This window comes from Opisthocomus hoazin, chromosome 26, assembly GCF_030867145.1.
Source record: "Opisthocomus hoazin isolate bOpiHoa1 chromosome 26, bOpiHoa1.hap1, whole genome shotgun sequence".
Taxonomy (NCBI): Eukaryota; Metazoa; Chordata; class Aves; order Opisthocomiformes; family Opisthocomidae; genus Opisthocomus; species Opisthocomus hoazin.
In genome coordinates, this window is record NC_134439.1 from 7,464,746 (window position 1) to 7,487,485 (window position 22,740).

At 51.7% G+C, this 22,740-nt stretch overlaps 1 protein-coding gene and 1 gene segment (V, D, J or C); one reads left to right on the forward strand and one right to left on the reverse strand.

Annotated features, from left to right (window-relative positions):
* The first annotated feature begins 451 nt into the window (after nucleotides 1-451).
* On the forward strand, nucleotides 452-1,213 carry LOC104332406 (feather keratin Cos2-3). Its single transcript, XM_075443569.1, is given in 2 exon segments — nucleotides 452-599; nucleotides 909-1,213. Coding segments are annotated over 2 exon segments (453 nt in total).
* Nucleotides 1,214-12,263: 11,050 nt separating this feature from the next.
* On the reverse strand, nucleotides 12,264-13,696 carry LOC142364259 (T cell receptor alpha variable 4-like). The segment is given in 3 exon segments: nucleotides 12,264-12,304; nucleotides 12,351-12,767; nucleotides 13,638-13,696. Coding segments are annotated over 3 exon segments (510 nt in total).
* Between the last annotated feature and the right edge of the window lie 9,044 nt (nucleotides 13,697-22,740).

The following is a 22,740-nucleotide window of genomic DNA, read 5'->3' on the forward strand; positions in this document are numbered from 1 at the left end:
CTATACTGGCCTTGCCTGTGGGAGAACAGCAGTCTTCAGAGAATGTGGTCTTGGATCCAGTGTCCTTTCCCTCTCAGAGGGAGTTGCTGGGCGCTCTGACTGAGATTCCAATGCAGGGCATGAAGATCCTTGTGGGCTTAAGTCCAAAGCAGTCATCAATCAGCCCCAACAGAGTGGCCAAGTTTAATGTCACTTCCCTGCTGTGGACCCCTCCAGCACTTGAGATGAGTCTTATGCCAGCATTCCTGCCCTAGAAATCCTGGCGCCTTTCATCCCAGTGCTCAGAACAAGCCTTCATTGGGGAATGGGCATGGAACAAACCTGGAAATGAAAAGGCAGCAGTGTTGGAAACCAAAGCACAGCCCATATCATTAGCTGTGACACTTTGCATTCAAGATGAGCTTGTCAGAAAATTGTTACCTCTGCAAAGGGTGGCTCTGGTCCTGTGGCAATGAAGGGCAGGTATAAAAGCCAGCCCAGGTCCCAGCTCTCTCATTCACTTCTGTTGGCTTCTTCTTCTTGGGACAAAGGTGAGTCTGAAGCCCCTTCTCCTCCTCTATCAAAATGAGACCTCTCCTCAGTGGACCTCTCAGCTGATAGTGGCTATGTCCTTTGACGTGATTTTGATCTTCCTGTTATGACAGAGGAAAGTGGGGAGAAGTTCTGCATAGAGAGAGGTTGGAATGTGGCTGAGGGGGACTTCTGGTTACAAAAAAGGAGTGAGCTTCCATGTGCCAGGGCGTTCTTTACAGAGTGATGAAAACTGTGTGGCTCCTGGCTGACCCTCCAACACCCCACCCTGTAGTGGCATTGGCTCCTTTGTGACAAGATAACCAGCCTGCTCCTCATACACCTCTATGCTCTGTTTCCTCTCTGTTTTTTCTCGCAGCTGTACCTCCAGCCCAGAGACATGTCCTGCTACAACCCATGCCTGCCATGCCGGCCCTGCGGACCAACCCCACTGGCCAACAGCTGCAATGAGCCCTGTGTCAGGCAGTGCCAGAACTCCACCATCGTCATCGAGCCCTCTTCTGTGGTGGTGACCCTGCCTGGCCCCATCCTCAGCTCCTTCCCACAGAACACTGTTGTGGGCTCCTCCACCTCTGCTGCTGTTGGCCGCATCCTCAGCTGTGATGGAGTGCCCATCACCTCTGGGTGCTGTGACCTCTCTGGCATTTCCAGCCGCTACTCTGGCAGAAGGTACCTGGCCTGATAAAGATGCTGCGAATGCCCCAGAGAAGACTCCTTCAGGAACTCAGAACATGGTGCTGGGCAAAGGATCTAGATTTTCGATGTATTTTCTGTACAGCTGAATGGCTTTGCCTTTCTCCCCATTTTCTTTGTTTGCTTCAAGTCCTCTTGGCAACAAGGTTCCCGCAAGGCCACTCTGGTGGGAATCTTCTGTCTCCTCTCCCTCTATGGCAAAGTCCAGTGGACATCATGCAGGAATATCTTGACAGCCAAGGCCCACAGATCCTTGGCTGCTTCTGGGGCTCCCTGTCCTGCTGGCTTCCACTGAAGTGATATTTTTTGCTCTTTTTTCTCATTAAAAATCTGCTGTATCCAAGCCTAGGCTCCACGTGGTCCTTCCCTCTGTGGACACTCCCCATTGCCAAAGAAGATGGTTGTTGCTCTGGGATGGAAGAAGTGAGGGCAGAAGGAGACCCTTCTGCATTCACAGAGGTGTGGGACACCCTGCAGTGGCTCCTCTTTTGGGCAGCAGTCCTTGGAGCTGAGCAAGACATCCACGGGTGCTTGCTGCCAGTGACCATCAGGCCTTGCCTTGTGTCTCTGTTGACAAATGCCTAGAAAGGCAGGAAGCCCTGAGGGCTCAGCAGCCCCACGAACTCTTGAGGAAGGGTGTACCTCCTGCTATGGCTGGAGCTGCGCTGTGGTGACAGAAAGTGGGTGTGAGGCTCTGAAGAATGATTTGTTCTGCAGAATGGCAAGAATGGCAATGGAAGGAAGAGCTCTTGGGATGGTGGAAAGCTACTACTACTCCACTAAATTCACGACCTCCAGGAAACCTGTGGGTTCCATGGTTGATGCTCAGGGACTGGCTACACAATCAGCCATCAGACAGTGGGAAAAAAATCATGTTCTCTACAGCTTGTTTTGCATTATTATTATTATTATTATTATTATTATTATTATTATTATTATTGTTATGTGTATTAGTATTAGCATTTCCTTTATAGTCTCATTAAACTGTCTTTATCTCAACATACGAGTTTTACCTTTTGTCAGTTCTCCTCCCCATCCCACTGAGGGCTGTCTGGTCCTGGTTGCTGGCTGCCAGGTTAAACTACGACAGGGAATTATGGCTCTTGAAGCATATCGCAGAATGACTGAAGGCAAAAGGCTTTAAAGGACTTCTCACTTGCATGTCTGAAATCCTTCTTGCCTCATCAGACTGTTAATAGCCATCATCAACAGCAGCACAGTTGGACTTCCTAACCCTACTGCACTAAACCTTGTAATAAGCAGAAGGTCCCTCAGGTCCTTTGCAATGATGATACCATCTGCAAGTGTCCTTGAAGAGGATGGCATTTCATCTGACAGATGAATAAGCCCTTTTGCCAAAGCACTGCTGGAGTGCTGCTACTGGCTCTTGGCATGACCTTCACTTTGGCTGCGCAACCGAGGAGATCTTGGAAAGGTAGGAAAGGGGCACAGGATCCATGCAGGTTTTACACTCCAGTCTAAGGGCATTGTTACTTTCTTCTATGGGTGATTTAAATCACGCTGTGCTCTGCTTTGTGGAAGGCAGGTAGTGAGCTGCCTCAACCTGTACTTCCCATTTCACTGCTGCGGCCTCGTTCTACAGGCCAGGTGCCTTCACCTACACGGGACCCCCCTCCAAAGGATCTCTAGGCAGAGCAGTGGCTATTTTTTACATCATTCTTACTCCCCTGCTCAACTCCTTGATTTATACCCTAAGAAAGAAGGATGCAAAAGCTGCTCTGAGCAGGTTCAAGAGCTGGGATTTGTTCACATAAAGGAAACAACTGTCAGGGTGCCATGACCCTCACTCCAAGTGCAGCGTACATCAGGGAGTTAGTGAACCATGTAACAGAGAAGCTGAGGAGGCCCTGGCCTCTTCTGTGCTATATGCAGTGCTTGGCCTTCAGGGCCATGTTGTGCTGAAGATATCCCTTGGCTAGAAGACAAACTCAACCAGTCGATTATAATCAATGAGCCTGGAGGCAGCTCCTGGCCCATACCAGAAATTGCACCACCTGGGTATCCTTGCCTATACCTAAAAGGGCAGTAAGAAGTTCTCAAATGAACATCCTTTCTATGTGACAGCGGAACTGATGTATAGAGCTGGTAGATCTTATGAAAATCCTCTGCAGGTTTGACTGACCAAAACAGGGGAACCATTTCATGCGCAGGATCTGTGTGTTGTGCTGTGCCCTGCCTGGAGTTGCCTATTTGACAGCACATAGCTTAGGGCTTCTAGCATTTGAAAGATGTAGGACCACATACCCTGTCTTCTCTTTCTTCCTAGTCTTAGTCTAGTCTAAGAAATGGCATTTTAAAGAATACTTTACAGAGTCTGGGTGCCTTTCCCATGGGAATCAAAACAAACCAGCAGCTCCCTGTGGAAATCTCTTGGTGTAGTCAGCATGTCCCAGTTTGAAATGCCTTTGTAGAAAAAGGACAGTGAAGAGGAGACAAACCACATGCCTGGCTGTCCCTGTACAAAGTGAGGAGGAATTAGCTGAATGTCGCAGTCCACCTGAAGTATTAACTTGTTTGTAGAAACACAGCATAGAGCAAGGAAAAGGCAAGGAAAATGCATGCTGTGTTTGGTTGTTATTACTGTGCTTGGAGTGGACATGGAGATGTTTGGAGCTGAAGCAGTGGCCCTGTGTGAGAGGCAGGTGCAACAGCTCAAAGGGATCTGGGCAACAAATGGTGGGGTGGGGGCATGGAGCAGGGGTTGCATGGGTGTGGTAGCCCTCTCCCCTGTGAAGAAGTCCAGGGAAAGGAAGTCCCCTCTTCAGCACAGGGACAGGGACAGTCATGGGCAGGAATGAACACAGTCCTTGTGTTCTGCTTTTAACACTGTGGAGCCAGCATAATTAGCAAGAGGTTATGGCTGGATACAAGGACAGAAGAATTGTCTCAAAAAGTCTTTCTGCCCTTGCAGCCAGGAGGATACCTACTGCTTCCTTATCTGTGCTCAGGGCTTCCTGGAAATGTTTTTGGAGACATGAAGGTGGGAAGAGACTTAGGGCAGTAAGAGAGACAGTGAGTGTAGGCAAAGTGTCTCAAAGGCTGCGCGGGAGCTCCCCAAAGCAACGTGGTGAGCAGCAGCAAAGGCTGCAGAAACACTTGCAGCCGACAGACTGGAGCATCTGCTCTGCTGCAGGACACAGCTGGGCAAGATGACACATGTCCTCCCAGAGCCCCAAATGGCAACTGGCTTGGGAGAAACAAGCCCTGTCTCCCCCACACATCCTTCATCCACTGGGAAGCAGCAGCCCAAAAGCAGGACCAGGAAAAGGCGCTTGTGTGGTTAATACCGTCAAAACAGGTGCAATTCCCAGCAATGTTCCTGGACACCAAGTACTTTCATCAGCATCCTGGGCTATATGAGCACAGTCAGGACATCGAGGGGAGTGATGATCCCAATGTGCTATTGAACTTCATCATAAAATCATAGAATCATTAAGGTTGGAAAAGACCTCTAAGACCATTAAGTCCAACTGTCAACCCAACACCACCGTGCCTGCTAAACCATGTCCTGAAGTGCTAAATCCACACATTTTTCCTAATATCTAATCTAAACCTCCCCTGATGCAACTTCAGGCCATTTCCTCTCATCCCATCGCTAGTTACCTGGGAGAAGAGACCAACACCTGCCTGTTGTGGTGATGATGCAGAGTGACTTGGACAGCTCCTCTGCAAGTTCCCTCAGCACTCTTGGGTGGATCCCATCCAGCCCCATAGACTTGTGAGTGTCCAGACAGCATAGCAGGAGAGAGGGATAGCAGGGAGAAAGAGATTGAAATCCTTGAAGTGAGTCAGCAAGGTGAGAGCTGTTTATCAGCACTTCTCCTGACACCACGGCATCCAGAGCTCCTCCAGTAAATCAGCCTCTTCCCAATGGTCTCCCTCAGTCAATGGAACCATGGCTTCTTTTGGAGGATGCTACATGAAAAGATGTCATTTCAACCATTTGCATTGGTGGACCTGGTAAGTGAAGCCTGCCCAAGACCCCTAGCATAGACTTCCAATGCCCTTGGAGAGCCACATTAAGGGGGGTTTCTCTGCTCTTGTGCCACATGAGATTTCTGGTATGTAAATTCCTGAGGAGGAAGAAAAGAGAGAAAGGGATCCTTCAGATGGTGGTTCATCTCCATCTGTCTTAGATAACTACCTGAGGATGAGATCAGTTCTGCCTCAGAGAGCTGACCAAGAATCCTCCTTTTTCTGCAGGCAGGGCAGAGATGAAACTCCTCAGCTTAGCTGGCTTCTCAGCAGAGCTGCCTTGGATGGAATTCAGCTGAGAGAGTTTTGCCTTCGCTCACTGAGCCAGGGATATATCTGCTCAAATTGAGATGTCCAACATCCATCGAAGCTGCTTTCTACACTCCTGCCTTAGTCCTCAGAGACAACCTGGCACTTCTAGAGGGCTTTTAGCCCTGTGTATTAAGTAAGATGAGGCAAGTCTCTCTCCCAAGTGACTTCCCAAAGAAGGGTGGCAAGCTGAGGAGCTGAGATAAGAATATTTCATCCTACATCTTCCAACTTGGTCAGCAAACATCTTTCCGTCACTCTGAGATGGCAAAATTGCAAAGAGGTAAGTCTTACCCTTAGGAGCTATGCTGAGCAGCACACATTAGTGGAGTTAACAAAAGGTGTTGGCAAAATCTTCCTGTGCTGAGACTTGGAAGAAACCAAATATACAACAGCACGAGTCCCTGAGTAAACATTGTCATGCTAGCCTGCTGCCCTGTGTTGCTGCCATTTCAGGTGCAAACTGTGGGAAAATAACAGAAGATGGGTGAGGAAGACTGTAAACACGCTCAAGTGACTTGCAGCTGAGGTGTAGAAAAACACAAGCATCGTACTACTTTTTGTATAGCCTTATATGTGGGACAAGTAGAGCACCTGTGTATAGATAACATACGCCTGTGATAGACTTAGAGGCACCCGATCAAACGTACTTGTGATTCCTGCCCTGCTGTGGGAAAGGTCAAAGCACAGTGTTAAAATACTGTCATGTTAAAAGGGGTAAGGGAGTCTGATAAGCGGCAAAAGAGAGCCCTCCCATTCAGCCACGAGGTTCTAAAGGGTTAAGTGTGTGGCCACTTATCAGAGTCATCATTTGCTTGTCAGAGCCCTTCCAAGGACTTTCACTGAAACAGTTTCGCAAAGTGGAAACAGTAGGTGATTTATTCAAGCAACGGGTATCACAGATTCGGGATTACTGTTGATACATGCACTGTTTGCAAAAGTTGAGCTCAAAGTAATGGTTAAGCTTTTTAGTTAACAGTGTGTTCCCGGGAATACTTCTGACAAGGTCAGAGGCGCGACTCTGACCAAAAAGGTGTTCCTTCTTGGGAGGCAGAGGTTCAGGCTCATTAACCCCTCCATCAGGTAAAGTTCTCACTTGGCTTCTCCTGCTCCCAAAGAGAGTTTTCAAATGCCAATTCATATATGTTTGAAAAATTTTTTTGCAAGGTGGGACTAAGTCAATTGTTCTGTGTCAACTGGCTCTTGAGATGGAATGTGTCGTGTTGTCAGAAGCAGGACTCAGCAGTTTGACACGTCTATGGTGCGGGCATCTCGGTATGTGCTTCTGGGGGCCATCTGCTCTTTATCCAAAGCAATCTCTGGCTGTGCCGCCTCCACTGTAGCCCACAGATCACTTGGTTTACACTGATGGGCTATCCTCCCTTACTTCTGTCTGATAAGATAAGCACAATTTAATAGCTCCCTTTGTTAACTCTTTGCCTCTTGACAGTCTGAGCATGTCATTTGTCTTGCATTGATAAGTCCAGCAAGGCCATCGATTACAACTACCCCTGCATGAATCTTCAATAAACAGACAAAAACAGCAGGTTTACTTATCCTCTAGCATGGGTCGATCTCTGTGGTGCCTTGGTCCCTGCTTGTGTGCCTCTGCCCAGGTGCTGCTTCAGGGATCCCGAAGGTAGAGGGTCCCAAAGGTTGGTGAGGTAATGAAAATAAATTTTCTCCTTGCATTTCATCTGTAGTTTTGTGGTTGTTCCTGTGTCCTGCCTGTGCCAGCTCACACACAAACCCTTGCGATCAGCTGAGGGTGTGAGAAAATCTCTTCCAATGCCACGTTGTCAGGACGGTTTTCTGTTCCCTCAGTCTCATTTGCTGAGATGGCAACTCAGTATTTCCTGCTTTGAAGAGTGCAGCTATGTTTTTCCCTTCCTCTGCAACAGCCTTTCATGTAGCTGGAGACCCTCAGCCTTCCTTCCCCAGTTTCCTACATGGCATTTTCAGCTCATGGAAGCAATTACATTTGCCATGGTCTAAAGCAGATACCTGAGCTTGATCCGATAAATAATTTGGAATGTTCATTTGATGGTTTAGGGCTGACCTTCAGGGTCCAAACATGTTGCTGCAGCAAAGGATGTCCCTGTCAATTTTAACCTGGGGCAGATGCTGTTTTCCCATGCTCTGCACCAACTACTTTTTCAGGGTTGATGGCTTTGTTTCACTACTAGTAGCATCTGAAGGCCCAGCACAGGCATGCAAACTCCCACAGAAACTTTGCTGTCTTTGCAGATAAACTTCAACACTTGCGGGCACACTGCAGCTGGCACAAGTGTGGAAGAACTCATGCTTCTTGGCTTCCCAGGTCTCTCTTGTGGTGGTATTTGCACTGATGTACTCCCTCATAGTAATAGGCAGTGCATCCATCATAGCCCTCGTGGATGCAACAGCAACCACTGTACCCCAATGTATTTTTTTGTCTGTAACCTCTCCTTCCTGGAGAGCTGATACATTACGGATGTTGTTCCCAAAGCCACAGAAGTCATGCTGGGGATGAGCCAGACCATCTCCTTCAGTGTCTGCATCCTCCTGTTGTTCTTTCTTCTCTCCCTAGGCTCCACTGAGTGTTTCCACCTGGCTGTCATGGCCTATGACAGTTACTTAGCCATATGCAACCCCTTGAGATACATCTCCCTCATGGCCAGGGTCCTCCTTTCTCAGCTGATGCTCGGCTTCTGGCTGGGTGGCTTTCTGGCTGTCTCACTGCTGCCCGTTCTAACATCCATGCGAACATTCTGTGGACCAGATATTGTCAATCATTTTCTTTGCAATATAGGTTCCTGCAACCAAGTACCCTAGGCTTTCTCAGGTGAAATGGGTGATGCTTCCTGAGCAACAGACTCCAATTCACAGAGTGGGATTCAGCTGGAAAGCCAGCAGCCTCCAGCTGAGCTTCCACATGCAGTGCTGGGGTGGGATTGCCTGAGAATATCTCCCCAGAACCATTCCTGTTTCCTATGGGAGCAAAGGAGATGACTGAGATGTGGTTACCTGCTATTGGACAGAGAAACCAGACCAGCATGGAGTCAGGGACACATGGGTTGCTCTCAGCTGAGCATAGATGTTTGCCCTGAGAAGAAGAAGAGACATGAAAAAGCATGTGACCACTCTCTGGCAGTGGATGAGTGAGGGAAGGACTTGAGCAGAGAATCTTGTCCAGCATCTGGCTGATGGGTCTTTTTGGCTTGCTGACGTGAATGTGCAGGGCAAGGGAGGGCTCTTCCCTTCTTGGGCTACTATGGTCATATGGCAAAACAATAATAGCAGTGCTACCTCCTACCACAAGCTTCGTGCCCCAGCTGTGGCCACACAGTGGAGACACAAGAAGAAGGAAGAAGAAGACAAGCTGATAGATTACTTGCCCTCAGTATTCACCTCAGAGCACGACCTGTTTTAAGCAGAGGGCATTTACAAGCCTGCACTGGCTTGTTTATGGTGTAGCCTCCAATGGGTCTGCCCTAAGACAGATTTTTGGGACTGTTTTCATCATCAAAGACCCTGGATCTAGATGCAGCTGTAAAAGTCACACTGGTATGTGCTTCAGAGCAGCACAGGCTGGGCAGGCAGAGGCCCAGCCTCACCACAGCCTCCAGCTGCCACTGCTGGGCAGGCTGAGCTCAGAGCTACACACAATTAGTGGCAGTGAGGCAACCCCTCCTCAAAGCACCCACCACGTTTCTGTGCTCTACTGCAAGCTGTGAGCACCAGTGTGGGCTCAGTGCACAGAAATAGACAGTGCTGTCCTGGAGCTCAGCATCCCGCACATGCAGAAGCTCCTGGGAGTCCTCTGTAGACAGGACACAGGAGAACCACCCTGAATCCATGTCAGCTCTGTACTTGCTCACCCCCAGCAGCATCTGAGGGGACTGGGTCTGGTGCTGCTGGTACCAGCAGATGTAGGGATCAGCATAGCTGGAGGAGAAATTGCAGTGCAGAGTTGTGCTGTGTCCCACCTGGATGCACATTTCTGCTGGGAACCGGAGCACAGAGTCCTTTTGGGCATGACCTGTAAAGCCAGAAAGGGCTTTCAGCTTTGCTTGCCTGTGTACCTGTCCATCTATCACTTCACCAGCTTGCTCACTGTCCCCACTTTCCATCTCATCTTTCCAAGCCTCTGAAATGTTGAGCTGTTTCTCCCTCCACACTTCTTTCTGTAGGTTCTTGCCTCTCCTCTGCCCCAACATCATCCTGCTTTTCAGCAATACTCACTGGCCTTTCAGTCCACTCGTTCTCTCCATATCTGCCTCTGAGCTATGTTAACTGCTGCTCTCTCTTTCAGCAGAAGACATAAGCTGTTCCTCTCGCATCTCTGATTGCATCTTCTTGCTAGAACAGTTGCTTCAGTATGACCCAATGCATCCTCTGCCCTTGCCCTGTCCCTGTATGGCATTTCAGCTCTTCTTGCACCGAGTTAGCCTTCTGAGTCACCCAAGATTTCAGACCGCTGCTACAGAGTTAGGTACCATTTTATCCAATAAATGTAGAAGAGAAGCTCCTATATGAGACATGACTCCACTCCCTAGCATCTTTCCCTTTCACAATTCATATGTATTAGCAGCACATTCAGAAATACTCTGCAAATTTAGGGTGAGGTCTTAGTCCTCCTTTGATGCCCTTTACTCCTGACATCTCCCAGATTATTTGCTGTACCCGTCTGCAGCCCTTGCTCTTTCTACAGAAACACTCGCAGGGAGTCAGGACTCACTTCTCCTCCTTTCTACCACCAGCCACAAAAACTCTTGCCTCATTCTCCCCAGCCTGAAAGTCACATCTCACCAAAGTCTGCCAGTCCCACCAGGGCTGCCAGGAAAATGAGCACCATGTCATGCTCTCCCTTCAGGCCATGCCCAAGGACCTGCCAGCATGAGGGACTTCATGCTTGCAGCTTCCCCTCTTCTTCTGCCTCTGCCAGATCAAAGAGGCCTCCAAGCCACAGCCCCCAGGGTAGAGCAAAACTCACTCCTTGTTTCCCCAGGAAGGCCTCTTTGGGACTGTCCCCCAACCTCTACCACAAGAAGGCTCTCTAGGGAGATAATGAACTCATGGCTTATGTACCAGCCATTAGAGGAACAGGCATGCCTTGCAAAATTCTCCTGACATCAGATATCAAGTCCGCTGCACAGGCCCGAAGCCAGCTCTGCAGAAGATGGAGAGGGCACTCCCGCACCCACCTATGTCCACCCTGTCCCAGGGACTATTCTGGGTGGAGAGAGTACAAGGCACACACTGAAGTGCCTGGACCCAGGTGTCGCACACTCTCTCCTTTTGCCTCTGGCCATACAGGAGGAACCTCAAGAGAAACATCTCTGTAAAGAGCATCCGCTGCAGAAACCAGCTGCACAGGTACAGACACATTCCCACACTCTGGTGGGGGCAGGACATGGCAATATATCTCTCTGTTGTACAGGCAATCCCTCTGTGTCCCTTCACCTACCCACATTACCCACAATCTCCACCTGCTTGTCCCACCCAGGGCCACAGAACCCCATTACCCAGGCAAGTAAAAGGGCTGCTTGATTTTAATGTCTTCTGCTGTTTGCTGCCTGGAGCAGGGCTCCTCTGCCACTGCTCACCCAGGGCCCTTTGCTCACACAGTGGGCAGGGACTGCAGGAAGCAGGTTATCAGCATAGCAGCCTCCATTCACAACTCTGCTCCCACAAGGCCTTCAGGGTCCTGTGGTTCAGCTGAGGCCATGGCAGTGGGCTGCCCTCTGCTCACCAGCGACTGCAAACCTGCCAGGAGTTCCCTTGTAATACAACTACAGCTGCCACAGCAGTCCCCAGCAGAGGCAGGGAAGAGGGATGAACCTTTCCTCTCTGCCTCCGAAGCCTGTGAACATGGGCTTTTGCAGCTGTGTCAAGACCCCATGCCCAGAGGCCTCTTTCCAGCTCTCACTCACCTCACCTCAGATCTTCAGCCCCATAGGCCAACTTAGGAGATCTCTCTGTGTCTCACTCCTGACATCTGAACTTGAGTCTCCAATGGGACTTTCAACAAGTGTCCAGCTCAAGCTTCTCTCCAATCTCCTGGACTTCAGTTCAACACTAAATGCTCTCCGTCTGAGGTGAAGGGGACTCCTATGCAACAAGCTCTATGTCCTGAACGCTAGCCACTGTGGGATACACTTGAAGGTGTCTGTGATAATCAGTATCTCTTTCTCCAGCAGAAGCACACTGGAAATGCCCCGTGGAGCTGGAGGATGCAGTTTGTGATTGTGTGTCTGAGCCTATTTGTGAAGTTGCCAGCAAGAAGCCACATCTGATTGTGGTTTCAAAGCAAAGGCTGTATCAGCACTGTATCCGCTGGGTCTTTCTGTTCTAACCGGGCCTGGCTACGTTGTTGGGCTTAAACAGATCCCCAGCCCCTGCCCCTTGAGCACCAGCAGTGGCCATTTTGCGCGGCAGGACCGAGGGCTGTCCGGCTGCCCGGGGGCAGGAGGGTCTCTGCTGCCCGGCTCCCTGGGCAGAGCAGAAAGGCGCTGCTCCTCGCCGGGAGCCAGCGGGGCCGGGGCTGCAATTGCTGCTCCCGGGCACGGTCGGACACCGCCACCGCTGCCGGTCGCGAATCCCGTCCCGCCGCCGCCACCGTCGCGGGGGATTTCTGTCTGCGTCTCACAGGCGGTGCGGGAGTCAGCGGCAGGTGAGGGACGGGAGGAGGATTCTGCCCGGTGAGCGGCTCCCGATGCGCGTCTGGGACATCTGCGATGGGGCTGCGGGCCTTAGGCGGGCCCGATGCCGGTACCGGGCGGTACGGAGAACCCTTCCGGGGCCGGAACCGGAAAGGGCCGGGAGCCGCCAGGCGGCACCGGCAGGCGGAGGGGCAGCGCCCCCTGGCGGGCCCGGCCGGCGCTGCCCCCCGCCCCAGACACACACGCCCGGCCCCGCCCGCGCCGGTTCGTGCCCGGCCGCAGCCCCGGCTCCTCTCCCCGTGTCTCCCACGGCGCAGTAATACACCGCCGCGTCCCCGCGCCGGGGCCGGGCGAGCCACAGGGCGCTGGACCGGCGGTCTGCCGCCACCGACAGCCGCCCCGGAGGGGCCGGCACATCCTTGGACCCTTTGTGACCGAGGGTGATCAACGCGGGGCCTCGTCCCGGGAGCTGACGGTACCAGTAGATGAAATCTCCGGTTTGTATGTTGGGGTGTGAGCAGTTGATGCTGATGCCAGTGCCCTCGGTGGTCTCTGCTGATGGTTCCTGCTGCACCTGGGCTCTGGCCACAGTCACTGTCGAGAAAGAAGGAAAGACCAAAGATCATGAATGACAACCCAGCTCTGATGGCTCTTTTCCCAGATAAATGGCTAGGAAGACTGGCAATGACACAGAGTCAGACTGGAATGGATGGAGACATGTGCCCATCAGCAGAGATTGATAGTGATCCCAGCCTGGGTGTGTGGAGGGAGGGGAGAAAGCTGGGAGGGAAATGGAAATTGATGCAGGCAGAGACAGAATGAGAGTCAGGTGCATGATAGATGGATGGATGGATGGATGGAGGGATGGATGGATGGATGGATGAAGAGAGGGAGAGTAAAAAGGAGACGAGTATGTTACAGTGAAGGACGGAGTGCTGAGCTTAGAAGAGGGATAAATCCTGAATGCACAGGAGGATGAATGGATGTACGGAATAACGGCATGCTGCAGGAAAGCAAACGTGATTACAGACATGAAGGATGCAGACAGAGAGATGACAGAGGGCATCTTAGAAAGTAGGAAGAGGGGTTGGTGATGCCAGATGCATGGAGAGATGTCTCAAAAAATGGGTGGATGAATCAATAAAGAGCAAACAAGGAAGGGAGGTGTCCCAGTGAAGGACAGAGATCTAAATTCAAGGCAATAAGCATCAAACTTACAAAAGAAGGAGAGGTTGCATGGAAAGGCAGGTGTACAGGCAAGCAGGGTCGTACCGACAGAGGTGGCAGATACGTAAGAAGAGATAGAAGTGTCGGAGGGCTTGGGAAGGGTGATGAGACATGGCAGAGGGGCAGGGACGGGGAAAGACACCCCGAAGATGGAGAGGGAAGAGCTCGTGCTGGGCTCCCTGGGGAGCAGCCCGGGCACAGCCCCGGCCCCCGCCCACCGCCGCCAGCCCCGCGCACCCAGCAGCACCGCGGCCAGCCCCGCCAGCCCCGCGCCCCGGCACCGCCGCATCCCGCCGCTCCGCCGCCCGCGCCTCGCTGCCCCCCGCCAGCCCCGGCTCTCTGCTCCGCCCGCGCCGCCTCCTCTCCGCCGCCTCCTCCCCTCGCCGCCGCCGCCAGCTCCACCCCGGGGCTCAGCCCGGCGCCGGCGCCGCTCGGGCTCTCGCCCGGCCTCGCAGTGCTCGCTGGCTCTGCCCGGCCACGACTTGGTCTCCTGGGAAATGGACTCTCGCCGTCCGCCAGCGAGAATCAGCCTGCACAGAGCCAGCTGCAGTTGGGACAGCGGCAGGGCCTTGACCCAGGAGCTGGACCGGCTTCCCCGAGCTGTGCCTGAGCTCAGGGGCTGGAAGCAGCAGCCACTGATTCCCTGCGGATGGCAGTGAGGAGCCCGAGAGCCTTCAGCTGCCTGCGTGTGGTCCCAGCACAATGCCTAAAAGTTGTGTTGTGGTAAATGGGGTGTGAGGACAAATGCACCCATGGGTGTGCAGACATCAGGGAGGGCAGGGGAAAGAAGTCGGAATGACAGGGTGAGAATGTACGTGAGCAGGGAGCTCCCAAGGTCATCTAGATCATCTCCCTTCTCAGAATAGATCCCATTCGATCAGATTGCCCAAAGTCACATTCAGTCCAGCCTTGAACACCTCTGAGGTTGGAGATTGCACAGCCTCGAGGAGAAACAGATTCCTTTCCTCACTGGTTTTTTTTTGGCCTGTTCATTAACTAGCACTCCCCATTTTCAAACAGCTGTTCATCGCCTCTACTCCTGTCACAGATTACTCCCACAGCCTAGTCCATCTTCTCGGTTTTCTCTGGACAGGTTGTTCGTGGACCTGCTGGGAACAACTTGTCTAATGGAGATCAGTGCACTGTCTGTTCCCTGTCTGTGGCTGGGTGTCATCTCCAAACTTGCAGGAAGTGCCGTCCTTCCCATTAAATATGGTGTTTATGGAAACATAAAAGACTGTTGGTCCTACTGCTGATCCCTGAGACACCCCACTGGTAAGTGTCTTGGGCTTTGCACCACTTGGAACAACTCTTTGAGCCTGGTAGTCCAGCCAATTTTCCAGCCACCTTAGCACCCTCTTAATGAACCCATTCATCTCCAATTTGGTCATAAAGGAAGTTCGAGGGAGGCTGTCAATGGCACTGCTAACCTCCAGGTACACACATCCGCTGCCCTTTGCTTGTCCACAGTGCCCGTTACCTTATGAGAAATGAGTGAGGTTTGCCCTCAACTGCAGTAGACTCTGAGTTCAGCAGCAGCTCCATGGAGAATGGAAGCAGCCCAGGCTGAGCTCTCGCAGCAGAGATCCCTGGCCATGATGTCAGCAAAGCTCGGTAATAGAGAGAGGAGGTAAGGCTGGCTGCCCTGTGTCCAAGCTGGACCTTAGCTCAGGCAGTCCAATATCTGGGAGAGAAGATGGGCTTAGAAAATCTATCCAGTGTGCACAGTCCTTGTCGGAAAGAAGGTCTATACTGGACACATCTGTGGGACAGCAGCAGGCTGTGGAGGGTGTGGTCTCGAATCCAATTTCCTTCCCCTCCCAGGGACAGTTGCTGCGCACCCAGACAGAGATTCAGATGTGGGGCATGAAGTTCCTGGGGACTGAAGACAAAAGCACACATCAGTTCTTTCGCTTTCCTGTGCAAGCCACAGGGTCTGTCCTTTCCCTCACAGCACAGTGACATCAGGCTTTGTGGTCCTTTCTTTCAGTACCTGTTTGGTGCAAGGTCTCAGCCCCTGTCTGATGCAGCACCAGGCCAATGGGCTGCACGAGTACATTTGGAATTGGGTTGGACATAGTAGTGGGCTCCGTCCCAGTACAGGCACCACCGACCCTGCATTGGAAGCAGATCCACTCAGGGGTGGTCAGCGCAAGGTGGGCAGGATTCCTGAAACTTTCTCCTGGCCCATAAAGCAATCCCCATCCTTCTGAAGTCTCTAGCCCTGGGGAGAGCAGCCGTATCCTGGCCTGGAAAGGCAGGGAAGGGGGACTGCCAGCCATCCTGAGACAAGCCCAGTATTGTCAGCATTGACCTAAACTAAGGATCCAAGTTGGAGTGAACCTGTTGTTGTTGTGGCCTGAAATTGGCAGCAGCGCAGTGTGAGCTTTGCAGTGGCACGAAAAGGAGGTCCCAGGAGGTAGGATCTGTATTTCAGTGCCTCCTAATGTTTGGAGACAAAGTGCAAGTGTGGATAGTAATGCCTTGGGAAGAAAATACGGAGTTTGAGCATTCACTTTCTATTTCTAAGGGAGTTTGCTCAGAAGTAATCAAACCAAGTAATCAGTTTGATCTTTGTATCTTTGTGTTCCTGCCTTGTCCAGGGGTTCTTGGCCACATTAGTGGATATAAAAAATCCTCCCAGAACAGCCTCTGCCCATTCCATGTCAGCAATGCCCTGGTACCTGTGGCAGGACTGAGGGCTGTCCAGCCGTACTTGGGCAGGAGGGTCTCTACTGCCTGCCTCCCTGGGCACAGCAGAAAGGTGCTGCTCCTGGCTGAGAGCTGCTGTCGTGGGGGCATCCAGCACTGCCACAACTCATGAAAGCTGTCAGCAGGAACAGGTCAGGTGCTGCAGCCTGGGGGCACGGCACTCCAAAACCACACTGAGTTGCCCATGAAAGGCCAGCAGCAGCTGTGGAAACAGTGACTGGGAGCACAGAGCAAGTAGGAGACACAGGTCAGTCCTGAAGGCAGTGCCCTGGGAGGGACTGGCAGGAGTGGACCTGCCTGAAGCAACACTGTGTGGGGTGGAAGTGCAGGCAGATGCTGCCCTCGGCACAGGCTTGGCACGGGCACCTCAGCCACGGGGAACCTGGTGCCCTGAAAACAAAGGGGAGGGTGATGTCAGAGCAACAGGGCATGGCAGGAGGTTTTAAAGATTGGTTACATTACGGTAAAAAAGGTAATGTTTAACTGACTTACTGTTTTGACTGCACTTCACACGTGAAGACCCTGCCCCTCCCTCTGCCCCTGCTGCAGCTTTTCCCCTGCCCCTGTCTCCGCAATGTCCTGCTCTTCCCCAGGTTTCCAGTCTGCTCAGGGAGATGCAAGGACAGAGAAGACAGATAGCCCTGGCATGGGCAGGCTGTGTGCCTTTGAGCAGAGGGACCCAAGCAGTCCTACCTTGCTCTGCAAGGCTTCCACAGCACAGGCCACATAGCAAACAGTTTCTTCTGACCATGGCCCCAGGGTGCCAAATTCTGCAGGTCCCAGGCAGGCCGGGAGTTTGAGAGCAAGGGAGAGGCTAGCTCTGGCTACTGTATGCCTGATTGAATTACCAGCAGTACAGACAGAGGTCCCTGCTCCTCTGGCCTGCAGAAGATTTCCCTGCATGTGGCAGCTGGAGGGTATTTGGGCCTCTCCTCACATGCAATGAACCCTCAAGGCTGTCAGCCTCATAGCCATCAGGCACCATGGAGGGATCTGACAGGCTTGTGACAGCAAACTCTGTGTGTTAGGGACTGCTGCGATTGTCTAGAGCTCAATGATTGTGATGAAAAGGTCCAGCGCTTATGGGTAAAGATGAGGGGGAAAGCCAAGAAGGCAGACATCCTGCTGGGAGTCTGTTATAGACCACCCAACCAGGATGAAGAGGTAGATGAAGCATTCTACAAGCAGCTGGCAGAAGTCTCACAATCACTAGCCCTTGTTCTGGTGCAGTATTTTCACTTACCAGATGTCTGGCCCAGCCAGCATGGGTTCATGAAAAGCACATCCTGCTTGACCAACCTGATCTCCTTCTATGACCAGGTGACCCACCCACTGGATAAGGGAAAGGCTGTGGATATTATCTACCTGGACTTTAGGAAGGCCTTTGACACTGTTCCCCACAGCATCCTGCTGGAGAAACTATCTGCTCACGGATTGGATGGGCGTACTCTTCACTGGGTAAAGATTTGCCTGAATGGCTGAGCCCAGTGAGTTGTGGTGAACAAGTCTAATGGGGAGCAGCTGAGGGAACTGGGATTGTTTAGTCTGGAGAAGAAGAGGCTGAGGGGAGACCTGATCACTCTCTACAGCTACCTGAAATGCGGATGTAGCAAGGAGGGTGTTGGTCTCTTCTCACAAGTAACTAGCGATAGGACGAGTGGAAATGGCCTCAAGTTGCATCAGTGGAGGTTTAGAATGGATATTAGGAAAAATGTCTTTACTGCAAGAGTGGTCAGGCATTGGAACAGGCTGACCAGGGAAGTGGTGGAATCACCATCCCTGAAGGTGTTCAAAAAACATGTAGATATGGCACTTTAGGACATGGTTTAGTAGGCATGGTGGTGTTGGGTTGATGGGTGGAGTGGATGGTTCTAGAGGTCATTTCCAACCTTAATGATTCTATGATTCTATGAACTCAATGTAGATACAGGTAGGCCAGTTGGCTAAGGGCCCCATCCAGGCACTGTTTGACCAGCCCCATGCTGATGTGCACCCGGTTGACCTCTCATCACCCAGGACACCTGGTGGCAACATAGTTAAGAGTGTGGCTGCCACACGATGGCAGCTGTTTCCCCCACTGCAATTGAAATCATGCTCTTGGCTGGCCTCAAGTAATGTCACAGCCTGGGAGCCTTGCATTCTGCTCCCCAGAGGCCAGGGCCTGCCACCAGCAGCTTGCTTACTTGCTCCAGCTGGGAGGGGAGTACCTCATGGCCTTGGCCAGAATACAGGAACCTACCAGGGTGTCATGGCTCCCAGAGTCTGTCATGCCCTGATGGTCGTGAAGATGGTCAGTGTTGTCTCTGAGGGGGAGAGGCATTTCCCAAACATCTCTGGGAGAAAGGAGGGGAGAGAAGTCACAGTGCCCAGAGCACACTCTCAACGTGCTTGCCTAAGAAGTGAGAGCTGCTCTGGAAAGACCCATTGGGCAGTGCTGGAAATGTGCCTCCTGCAGGGATGGGCACAGGGGTTGCGCTGCACTGCAGCACGACCCTAGGGAGGATATGGGCAGAAGGCCATTGGGGTGATGGGGGAAAACTGAGTTCAGGGTCTCTGTCTGCTGGCCCTGAAAGAACCCCAAATTTCCTGCGGGCCAGGAGCAGGTGTTGCTCCTGTGCCCTGAGCTAAGCATTTCACAGCATCACAGAATTGCTGAGGATGGAAGGCACCTCTGGAGATACCCAGTCCAGTGCTCCTGCTCAAGCAGGCTCACATAGAGCACGTTGTCTAGAACTATGTCCAGACAGGTTTTGACTGTCTCCACAGATGTAACTTCACAACCTCTCTAAACAACCTATTCCAATGTTTGACCACTACCACAGTGAGAAAGTTTTTCTTTGGGAGCTGAGGATGCAAAACAAGGAAGGGACACAGCAGTTGCTAATGCCCAGCAAGGGCTCTGCAGAGTGGGCAGAGCCCCTGTGCCCCCTTTCCAGCACTCTTCCCTCCCTGTAGAGTTTGCAGCTCGCAGGGTGTCTCAGTGGACCCCTATAACTTGGAGACAGTCAAGCGGAGAGCTACGAACATGATTAGTAGACTGGAGCACCTCTCCTCTGAGGAAAGGCTGCAGGATCTGGGCTTGTTTAGCCTGAAGCAGAGAAGGCTGAGAGGGGAATCTTACACATGCTTATAAATATCTTAAGGGTGGGTGTCAGGAGGATGGGGCCAGACTCTGTTCCAGTGGTGCCCAGTGACAGGACAAGGGGAAATGGGCACAAACTGAAGTATGTGGCACTTCGGGATATGGTTTACTAGGCATGATGGTGTTGGGTTGATGGTTGGACTTAAGGATCTTAGAGGTGTTGTCCAACCTATGATTCTATGATTCCGTGATAGGAATATTCATTTGAACACGAGTATGACCTTGTTTACTTTGAGGGTGATGGAGCACTGGAAGAGGCTGCCCAGAGAAGTTGTAGAGTCTCCTTCTCTGGAGATATTCAAGCCCCGCCTGCAGGAGGTACTGTGAAACCTGCTCTGGGTGAACCTGATTTAGTAGGGGGGTTGAACTAGATGATCCTCAGAGGTCCCTTCCAACCCCTACCATTCTGTGATTCTGTAAAAACCCACAAGGGGGTAAAAACCCACTGTCCTCACAGTTGCTGATGGGAACTGGTTGTGGAGCAGGGCATGCTCAAGCCCCCACTGCAACCGGTCCAGAGGTGCCCTCTTCTGTCTACTGCTGGAAGGAGCCCTTTCTAGGGGATGGGCCATCTTCTGGGACACTCTGGGGATGCTGAGGGTTCCCTCTCTGCCATGCTGTGGGGAAGAAGAAAGGAACTGTGGTGTGGGCATGGTGGGGTGCATGTGAGTGCTGCCAGAGCAGGGAGGCAGCAGGGCTGAGGGAGCTGGCTTAGGGACAGGGTGCAATAAATGTGGGTAGTGGTGTTTCCAGGAAAGGAAGTCTGCTGGGAAAGGGAGGCTGGGGCAGCCTGGAAACACTGCCAACAGTCAAATGGACTTGGCAGGAATCACACTCGAGGAGTCAGAGCAGGCGGCTGCACCTTCTCCAAATGTAAGACTTCTTTTGGCAAATGCCAAAGACTTTTGCCAGAATGCTTGCTTTTAAGGAAAAGCTTCTCAGAGTGGAGCCCATGGGTGGCTTTGTCTGTGTAGTGTTGCCAGATAATGGTGGAGTTCCCCTCTCCTTCCCCATTCCTAGGGGCCCTGAACCTAGGTGTCCTGCATCTCAGCCAAGGACAAATGCCAGGGAACCGCTGCTTCCAGGCAATCTCCTGCTTGAGGTTTTGGAGAGGAGCTTATGCCACAGCCGGATTCCTATAGTGCTGCTGCTGGAGGGGATCCTTGGCTCTTTCCAGTGTTGGGGCTGTTTTCTGGTGCCATTGGCTCCAGCCCTGATGTTCACCACCTTCCTTCTCCCAGCCTCCCCAGGTGCTCATTCCTTTCTCCATAGCTCCTGGCTCTGGACAAGGGCCAATCCCAGGAGAGGTCTCCCCCATCTCCACAGAGCCAGCAGAATCCTGTAACTTCAAAGCTTTTAGTTGAGTCACGAGCAAGGGCAGTGGGAAACAGCTCAGTCCTTCGAGGCTGCTTGGAGGAAGCATGAAAAGAGTTGACCTGGGTTTGGGGGTCTCCTCAATGAGGCTGGAGTGCGGTGGCTCTGTCTGTGTCCCCTCAGACAACAAGGGGCTGAGACCATGTCAGTGCCTGGCACTGTTGTGGAGGGGTGTCACTACGGGCCTTAGGACTAGGAATGAGGTCAGGCTCAACTACGTACACACACATACTCACCTGCACTAACACATACCCAACACGCACAACGGTGCACAAATAGATACAGAGACATACAGAGACAATCAAATGTGCACAAGGACTCAGACACGTGTGGCTGCGTGAAAGCACTCACATGCATGCAAAAAAATACACCTGTACAGGAACCATGATCTCACCAGAGGCACACAGTTGCATGTACACACAAGCATACAAGCACTTAGATGTGCAGGCAGATAATCCAAGATGTGATAACAAGGGGCATGGAGACTAGGAATGGGCAAGACACATGTCTGGAGTGAAGTTTCTGCTGGGGCAAGGAGACTAAAGGCATTTCTCCCTAAGTGTTTCAATGTTTGTCATCTTTGTTTCCCTATACCCAAGTCAGTATTTCAGCATTTAAAGTTAAATTCCCCAAGTCAAGTCTATTTTGCCTGCAACAGTAGCTGGTGAGTGATTTCCCTGTCTTTACTTTCACCCACAAGTTTTCTTCCTCTGTGTGCATGCTGGGCTGCTAGCTGAGACCTACCCAGCACAAGCCCTGAGCCATATTCCCCAGGAGGGCACAACTGGCCCCAGGACCTGGGAGCCCATGAGAAGTCTGCTGCCCTGAGCCCTCTGAGCAGCTACCTCAGCATGCTGGTGGGCTGGCTTCTTGCTCAGAGTCTTTTTGTCACTTCTCTCAAGACATTGTAACATTTTTGGCAAGGAAAGATGATGGAGCAACATGGTGGAGAGCGGCAGGTTGCAGATAATGTGAGAAGACTTCAGCTCTGGCAGTCAAGCCATATCTGGCAGATACATCCTGTGGATCTTCATCTATAGATTTCTTGTCGTTTCTCTGGACCCATGACCCCAGACCTCCTAGAACATTCCACCAGCCCAGCAGATACCTGCTGATAATAGTCCTGAACTGGCTTTGTATTCAGCAGGGGAGGGACACACAGAAAGACAACTGAACCCTCTCCACTCACAGACATTCAAAACTGCTTCATCCTGCTATCTCCTCCACCCCCAGTCTGCAGAGTGTGGTGAGGAATGTGGGAGTGTGGATTGTGTTTCGTACTCAACAGTTCCTCTCTGCTGCTCCTTCCTCCTCACACTTCTCCCTTGCTCCAGCGTGAGCCCTTCCCATAGTCCACGTAGTTTCAAGACCTGAAGCAGTGCGAGTCCTGTGCACAGGCTGCAGTCCTTCAGGATAGGACTGCTCCAGTGTGGGTCCTCCATGGGCTGTAGTCTGGATTGCTGCTCCACCATGGCCTTTCCCAAAGGCTGCAGGGGAATCTCTGCACTGTCGCCTGAAGCACCTCCACTATCCCCTTCTTCCCTGACCTCAGTGTCTGCAGGATTATATCTGACACTTTTCTTTTACTTCATCCCACACTTCCTGTGCAATCTCTTGTCCTTGCTTAAATAGGATTTCACAGAGGCAACACCAGTGTTGCTGATAGGCCCAGGTTTGGGCAGCATTGACTCCTTTTTGGAGCTGGCTGGAACTGGCTCTGTCAGGCACGGGGGCAGTGCCTGGACTCTTCTCACAGAGGACACATCTGCAACTTCCACACCACTATCAAAATCTTACTACATAAGTGTGGGTAAAATGGAGAATAAAGTAAATTTAGGTTAATAAAAGATTCAACAGAGAAACAGCTGTTCAGGCTTCAGTAAGTTGTAGATGCAACTTTGAATAATCTTAAGAGAAATAATATGATTAGTCACACTTAAAGATTTGGAAAGAAATGCTCCACAAATACCACCATCTCATGTCCTTGGTAGATCCTTTTCATGTCTTCAGCGAGTTGAACAGATGGAGACAGTTATAGTCATTTCCATAATGCTATTATCATGGGATCCTAACTGCTGTATTTCACATTTTGCTCTTTGGTGTCTTTGACCT